General features: G+C 38.9%; 1 protein-coding gene across 1 annotated transcript; it reads left to right on the top strand.

Moving 5' to 3' along the window:
• The first annotated feature begins 2161 nt into the window (after positions 1-2161).
• Positions 2162-8819, top strand: LOC136236216 (receptor-interacting serine/threonine-protein kinase 2-like). Its single transcript, XM_066026339.1, has 3 exons — positions 2162-2462; positions 4261-4973; positions 7698-8819. Exons 1-3 carry the CDS (start codon positions 2210-2212, stop codon positions 8634-8636), a joined length of 1905 nt encoding a protein of 634 aa, XP_065882411.1. The 5' UTR covers positions 2162-2209; the 3' UTR covers positions 8637-8819.
• The last annotated feature ends 159 nt before the right edge of the window (positions 8820-8978 follow it).

The raw sequence follows: 8978 nt of genomic DNA, 5'->3' as shown, positions 1-8978 counted from the left end.
AGAGCACAAAAAACTGAGGAAATTGAAGTAAGTATAGACAATGGACTCGACAACGGAAGAGGATGGAGTTGTGCATGACCTGTCCACATTTATTGTTCAATGCTTGCAACAACGGATCAGAATACAGCAGCTGATCACTCTATAGATTAGTTACTAATCACTGTCCTCTAGTGACATATATACAAGAAAGCTACTATACTAAAACTTTGTGTATAGCATATCAATATGATTCATCAAGGTCAGTATCTACTGTATTGCCGTTAAGCAAACAACTATACATACATGTCCAGTTACACATGTTTGAACATATAGGCTTGGCTGATTGTAGCTGTATATATAGTGTGAGGAATTGGAGTCACATGACAATCAAAAAAACAACCATAAAGGGGCCAAGGACTTTCACAGTGTCTTTTAGCACAATACTACTTTCCTCCTGTATATTATATAGATAACCTCAAGCTCTTCATGTAGTTCATCACCTTTCTGCAAGAGGTAGCTCACAAACTGGGACTCTTGTACACTATCTGAGAAATCCAATTATAAATCCATGAAATATTTATTGAAATAATACAGAAATACTTTAATATTGGGACTCTCGTACACAATTTAGAAGTTTACGTGGGCGGTTAGCTACCCCTTGCCTTTAATTTCTGTGTACAACCTCACAGAAGAGTATTTCTTTGTATTACACATGCATATATGATATTGCTTTAACTCTGGATTTGGCAAGATATCTCAGTGCAGTAGCTCATACATATAATCAAGTGTGTGGCTATTCAACCAACAAAAGAAAAGAAATTATGTAGCTATATAATTATCCCCAGTGGGCTACAGTGGAACCTCAGTTAATATTATTATTATTAGCACTTTACAGTGGCCAGCACTGAAGGTCTGACCTCGGGTCTGACAGCAACATGTGCTGCAGCACTAGTCTCGCGTGCCAGACAGTTTGTGTGGGGGCGGTAAATTGTTTATTTGCCGCCCCCACACAAACCGTCTGGCACGCGAGACTACTGCAGCACTTGAAAATAAGAACTGCATAATCTGGACACTTGGTAATGGTCCCAAAGTATCCCTTAGCATGTAAACTGACCTGGAAAATCAGGACACCTTGATAATCAGGACACTTTGGCCGGTCCCAAGGTGTCCGCCTTAATACACAGGTTTCACTGTACTGCCAGTACCGGTATGATAGCTACCCTAAGGAAAACTATTGAGATATGTAAGGCAATGGCTCTCTACAAATATGCCAGCATAAAAAGCATAGATAACTGTTCTGTTCTTAGACTACTGACTACTTATATACACGTTGCCACGAGGACGACTCGCACGGCGCTTATCGATAAGGTAAGTGCGCCTAATTCCGGACAGTTCCTAACTCCAGACACTTCCAATGTTTGGCGTCATATCTCCAAAACTATCTACAGCATTTACTTGAAATTTTAGGTGATTAATGCTTCATATACAATGATGTTGTAATCCTAAAATCAGCTTAAAAGGCCTGCTAGATTTTCCAAACGAGGTAATTATTTATTGCCGTGTGTGGCAAAATTATCAAAAATTCTTCGATAATCGCTGTTTATTCCCAAACTCAAAGAGCTATCTGGCTGATTTTCATACAGTGCAGAGGGACAAATATGACCTACCACTGTACCAAGTTTCGTTTGCAAACAATCAGCCAAACACTTACTATGGACGATTTTGTAAGAGCCAGTTTCATTGGAGCTACATAAATATTTGCGTAAATACACCTAGATTTGAAATACTCATAACTCGGCAACGAAAGGTACTATGACTCTCAAAATCGAGTATGAGGTGGGAAATAGATGTACGTTTAACGTGGCGGTGTTTAAAATTCGAAATTAACTTCTGAAGTGCTGTATCAGGCGTGATAAAAAGTGTCCGGAGTTAGGAGCATGCGCGAAATTTACACATAGTTGAATATTGGAGTGCAGCTCCTCGACGGATGGAGATATTTTAATGAAACTTGCAGGACTGATGCACCATAGGATAGGCTTTATCACCATATTTTAAGGATTGAGAAATTCGCTTGCATGGCGGAGATAGAGCACCGAAAGCAAAAACTGTCCGGAGTTAGGTGCACTTACCTTAGGAAATTATCTATAAGTTAAGCGCCTGTAACTTAGCTTCCAATCGATAAGCTCTGTGCGAAGCGAGACTATATAGCCACAACACTATTCGAGTCAAAATGAGTGCACCGAGTGTCGCTGACAGTTTAATTCTTTACCGAGTTAATTCAACGGGGGAGGAAATCGGTAGAGGTGCTTACGGTAGAGTTTTTGAAGTTGACTATGAAGGGACTCTTTGTGCTGCAAAGGAAATTCATTCACTTCTGCTCGAGTATTCCAAAGGTGATGAACTTTCAAAGATCAGAGAAAATTTCCTTCGGGAGTGTCAGATCTGGAGTGCACTTCGTCATCCTTTCATTGTCCAGTTTCTGGGTGTGTTTACTGAATGCATTAGTTAGTAACTGAACAGTAGTTAGTAACATTATGAACTCTTGGTAGCGGGGTACTAGCATGTAGCAGGCAAGGGGGTGACACAGACACTCACTGTAGGTAAATCTGTGACTGCAGTCAAACTCTAATTCAAGGGTCAAGCCTACCAAATTCGTCAAATCAATGGTCAAGGGCAAAATTTCCAGCCCACAATCAAAAATCATTGCTATGTCGCAGATCAAAGATTGGAAAAGACTTACTCAAAGGTCACAGTGAAATTTCGGCAGGTCAAGACTGACTGCAGTCACAGATATACCTACAGTACATGCCTACATGACACAACCTTGGCAGGGTAGTGGATAAGAAATGGCCGTGGCTGTACGAGTGATACCATCAAATTTGTAACATCAAAACAAATGCCACAAGAATTTAGTAATTACCAACAACACAATCTGATTGGTGTTTTCTGTAACACTACAAATTTTGAATGCTAGAGTGAGACCAGACCCTATGCGAAGGGGCAGGCGCCACCAGACTAAGTACAGCCTACCGAGTGCCTGAGAAGACGATACATATTCTGAACAGTAAGAACTTCATCTTGGGGAATTAATGTGTAATAGCTAACCTGGCTAGACAACACTACAGACATCTCACTACCGTACCAGTCTGGTGGTGCCCGCCCCTTCACATGTAGTGCTACATGCAAAGGGGTGGGCACTGCCAGACTACTATGGTACAGTATTGACATACCATATATACTCATTAAAGTTTTTGCATATTCATTGTGGGAAAAATTGTTGGTGATGGTTGCAGTTCTGGGCGAGTTTCTGTGATTTCAATAGAAGCTCCCTTTGAAATTTAGCTCAGTGGAGCTGTAGCTCTATTATTGCTGTACTAACAAATTAACAATTTATCATAGCAAAAACACTATATACAGTAGGACCTTGTTTATCCGAACCTGTTGGGCCCAAGCCCTGTTCATAACTTTGGATAATCTGTAACTTTGAATCATCCATTAGTGCATGCATAAATGCAGTCACTTATTCACTATACTGATGGTACTCAATGGTCTACACTGTAATAAGAGCACTTAGACTTCAATACAAGTAGGTCTGCTATAGGGTTTAGCCTGTGGTTACCACCAAGCTATCAACAAATTAACCAATGGTTACCACCAAACCATCATCAAACCATCTAATTACATGCCAATGTCTTTGAATGGCTGCCCTCCAGCTGGCAAGCTGATAATTTACAACCACTTCCATTAGTCATGTGCAGTACTTCAGACCCGTTCCGTTAACCAAGTGTCCGGATGTTTGGGGTCCGGATAAACGAGGTCTTACTGTACCAATGTATTCAGCAGCACGCATACAATTGCATTTGACTAGCATCCGATATAGTTATGAAACCCTTAGCAACACTACTTTTACCTCCCACTGCTTTTGGATTCTCCAATAGAACAGTCAAGTAACTATTCTAATAGAGCAATCAAAGGTACAGCTTATAGTCACATTTTTGTCCCACAGTTCATAGCACTGGATTTACTGTGATTGTTAAGTTATAGTAAACCCCACCATGATTAGGATACCGTTAGGCCAAGGAGAAGCCGAGGTTGAGGTATTTGTAACAGAATTCCTACAAGTGCAGGTGAGGTTTAAGTTATGGGGATACAATTCAATCTCAGCTTTTAAAACCTCAAAATTTTGAGAACTTATTGTTTTAAATTGGCATATTGAATGTATGTGTGTGTGTGTGTTGTGTGTGTGTGTAAGCTTTATTCCCTCATGTATCATAATAATAGGAGTGTACTATCCTACAATGGGTACAATACCTGTTATGATAATGGAAAAGATGAAGTATAGCCTAAGACAGCTGGTGGAGAAGTACAACAACCTTCCACTCAATGTCAAACTAAATATACTACATGAAGTGTGCCTTGGTCTAAGGTACCTTCATACTAGGAACCCCCCAATTGTCCATCGTGATCTCACTCCAAACAATATTCTACTAAGCTCTTTCCTTGAAGCCAAAATTAGTGACCTGGGTGTTGCAAAAGCTGTACAAGCAACATCATCATGGACAATGACTGTAGCTCCAGGTACTACAGATTTCATGCCTCCTGAATCACTAGCTGACCGGCCAGTATATGGTCTACCATTAGATGTATTTTCCTATGGTGGAGTGGTTCTGTTTACTATTACTGAACAGTGGCCACAGCCAGCATCCTGGGTGAAGTTTGATACTGAGACTGGCAATAAAACTGTGCTCTCAGAAGTTCAACGTCGTCAACAGTACTTGCAAAAAATGATTGGCAGTGCTACAGATCTCAAACCATTGGTGACATCTTGTTTAGATGATAATCCTAAACAACGCCCATCAGTGGAAGAAGTTTCCATCACCATTAAAACAGTTAAAGAATCTTGTAGTCAGATGAGTGGTCATGATGGGAAGAGTGTTATTTCATGGCTGGCCAAGCAAGAGTCATCATCAACTTCTGATTCACAACAGCAACATGTTAGTTGGCTACAACCACCATATATGTTTCAAATACAAGGAAGATTACAAATTTTAATTCAAATGTATAGGCTACTACATTTAATCCCTAGCAATTAAATATCCACTAGTATAGCTGCAGGTATAGGTGACCTTCCTTGTTTCACTAATTTTATTTCTATGATTCTTACTTATAATTTTTTTTTAAAGTTTCCCTTGCACTATAGTACAATTTTATTATTATTATTATTATTATTATTGTTTACTGAGCAGTCAGCCCTGCTGGTGTGCTCAGGAATCACATAAACAAATACATTAGGTACAATAATATGATTGGAGTCTAGCTGTAAATAGATCAGTATCTGCAATTTCAATTGTGTCAGTTGGTAGTATGTTCCACTCGTTTATTGTTCTTGAGAAATAGCTGTTTTGGTATGCCGTGGTGGATGAGGTAGGTAAAATATAGTGAAGATGGTGGTATTGTCTTGTTGGTCGTGTTTTTGGTAAGTAATAATGAGGAGTTTGGAGTGATAACTGTTGGTAGTGTATCTTATGCAATATTTGTAACCTAGATAATTTCCGACGAATTTGTAATGTAGGCCATTTCAGCTGATCCAACATTAGAGAAACTGAACTGAATCTGCCATAGTCATTCAACACCCAGCGCGCTGCTCTTCGTTGTACTTTCTCTAACTCTGAAATATCTCCAATGTGGTAGGGATCCCAGACAGCAGATGCATACTCTAGTTGTGGTCTCACCATTGTTAGGTAATTTATGACTGGTGAGCCTCCCTATACCACATCAAAGGAAATACTGGTGCCAGACATATCATAAAATTATTTTTGCATCTAAATGAGTGCTCTGAATATCAATTACTAATGAGCAAAATGTCCATTGTAAAATATCAAAAGTGAAGAAGAGCATGACTGAGTGTAATGGAATACAAGTACTGTACAATTCTCACAAACTATCTTCGCTAGGGCTATACCAATACCTCAATTTACAGCCGATACATTTATTGTCTATTTCCTGTACAGGTTTTCTAATGAACCAATATCATATACACAGCTGATACTTCAAAGTCAAACCGATATGCTTTACAGCATAATAGAGTATGTAGCATGGTCGTTATGGCTCTGTGTTAATTACTACAATTCATATGCTTTTCAACAATGTAATACTTTTATCAAGAGTTCATAATATAATTATGAACTCTTGCTTTTATTTGTTAGTACTTACGACTGTTTACAAAAAAGTCTTGTCTGTTTTACAAACCACAGGACAAAAAAATCGATCACCAAAAAAGTTGTGCAAAAGAAAAAAAACTTGCACAACCTGATATTAGAACCTGATATTAGAACCCAGGCCAACCCATACTAGTTAAGAACTTTACCGATTGACAACTAAGTCACTTTAGCCAATATGTTGCTTTTTATTGTACTTATACTTCTTTTAGTAGTGTTTGTAACTCTAGTGAAATATCTGTATTGTAGACTTGCAATTGACTGGTACTGATACTTGTAATATTGGTACCGATATCGATATAATATCAGTATTGGTACAGCCCTAATCTTTGCCTTTTAAAAATAATGTAAAGTTTTGTAAATGTCTGTAGCTCTGTGGTAGTAACCTCTGCCTTTTTCTTGTACCAACTTCCTCGTTGTGACCCCCTTGCCTGGTTCTGGGTTAACCACTGGACAACAAGTACCGTATTGCCTAAATATTTTGGGGGGCAATTTTTTTAGGTTAAGCTATGTTGCTAAAAATAATTGTTTCGTGGATTTGCAAACACTCCCAAAATGTATTAGACTATATGGAGGTCTAAATATTTCAAGGATAAAATTTTTGCTGATAACCATGAAATCAGCGAAAATTTCCCCCCTCAAAATATAAATATATATATTAGGCTATGCAATATAGAGAAAGACCGTGTATGTCAGACATGCAAATAATTTTGCTCTGTTGTTTTGAATGTATCATGATCTTTCTGTATTGTCACATCTTGAGTCTTTGTTGGGTTCATATAGCATCCAATATATTGAGCAAGGCAGTATAGAAAACTAAATCATTTTTTTAGCAGTGTTAATTGTGTTGCAGGAATAGACTTAAGTTAGGATCATGATGGTTTGTACTTTTCCACAAAAAATTGACCAGAAACCAGCCTCACAATACCATCATGGTACCTTGGCCAGGGACGGAGGAGACACCATTATTGGGGGGGGGGGGGGGGGGGGGGGTAGTTTGGTGATGCCATGGCCTAGATGCAAGCCAAAGACCAAAAAAACAGAAAAGATGACTACCTGTTGACAATAGCTGCCCTCCACCAACTATATCTCCTAATTTATAACTTTAGTGGAATTTTCTGACTGACTGACTGACCGACTGATTTGATGATTCTCAACACTGATAGGGTTTCTATAGCAGTGCAGTAATAGAATTATATTGAAAGCAATTACGTTAATGTTTCTGTTTTATCGTATTGCAAAATGAAACACAATGACAGAATATCTATGTGATTGCCAACAGTTACATAAATATCTAAATTCCTTACACAAGGGACTTTGGCATGGTAATTTTACATGTAAGGCATGGGCACACTTATTACAGCAATTTATTTAACCAACAGCTAATTACTGGGTGATCTCCCTTTCAAAGATTTTACCCTTACAAATAATAACATTAAATGAAATCTTATAGCTGACTATATTACATAAACTTTTACTTGTATTGTTGTTATACTTTAGCAACATCAAATTACAAAAGAGTCAGGTGCAGTCAGTGGCCCATCCAGATCAGTAAACATCAAGTGGAAAGAAGGAGCTCCATCACCAGTGGGTCACTCAGCACATACTGCAGTGTTCCTTAATGGAAAGATATACATAGGAGGTGGAGAAATGCTTCTTCTTCAACCTCTGTATCAGATAGATGTTTACGACGTTAGCAATGATTCATGGGACTCTTCCATTAGCACTCTGTACTGCTACTTTGCTATGTCATCTCTTAACAACAGTTTGATCATTGCTGGAGGGATTGATCACAGAGGAGATCCCACTAATCAAATATTCACTTTAAAGAATGGTCTGTTGAAGAAGTACACTAAAATGAAAAGGCCAAGATATTGTGCTGCAGCAATTGGTCATCAAGGAATGCTGTTGATGGTGGGAGGTAAAGTTGGTGCAGAGGTGCTGGCCTCTACTGAACTATTTGACAGTAAAACTGGACAGTGGTCTGTTTGTGAGATTTTACCACAACCACAGTATTGGCTACAGTCAATTGTTGTGAACAACACAATTTATTTGCTTGGGGGGTTTGATGAAGATCGCAGGTGTTCCTCACATGTATTTACTGCCCATTTGGATACTCTGTCAAGCCACAAGTTGCAATGGAATTCTGTGAAAAATGCACCATGGGGTCGTTCAGCTCCTGCTTCTGTATTCGGTACACACATACTGTTGTTCGGAGGAGTTAAAACATCAGAGTTGAGACATTATACTTGCACCACAAATGTTTATATGCTCAACGATGCCAGTCACAATTGGGAATTAGTCGATCACACTCCATCAACAAGAGATGGACTGACAGTTGTTAACATTGCTGATGATAAAGTTGCTGTACTTGGTGGAGTGAATCATAGTGACGAGGCAAAATACACCAATACTGTGTGGATTGGCTTATGTACATAACTTAAAATGCATGCACTTATACGTTACTTACCTGCTGTAGCTACATGCATGCACAATTGTACACACACAGATAGCTAGATGGTTTTTGTGTTGTAGATAGTCCTTTTATCTTTTTTTCTGTTTACTTGTATTGCTTTTGTATTAGTGTATTGTCCTTGTATCAACGTTGAAACCGTTGAAACGCTGCCTTGTATCTTTTGTTTGTTATTTGTATGTGCTTGTGGGGAGCACATTTGCAGGCCCAGTCTTCTGTGCTTCCATCCCTCCTGAGCGTGGCACTTGACTAGACATTGGGTGGCCTGCAGTTTGAATCCTGTATGGGGTTGGTCCAGGATTTTTTTT

The sequence above is a fragment of the Dysidea avara genome, chromosome 10, assembly GCF_963678975.1.
Source record: "Dysidea avara chromosome 10, odDysAvar1.4, whole genome shotgun sequence".
NCBI classification, from domain to species: Eukaryota; Metazoa; Porifera; class Demospongiae; order Dictyoceratida; family Dysideidae; genus Dysidea; species Dysidea avara.
The sequence above is the reverse complement of the archived record's forward strand: the minus strand, read 5'-3'. Positions and strand labels throughout refer to the sequence as shown.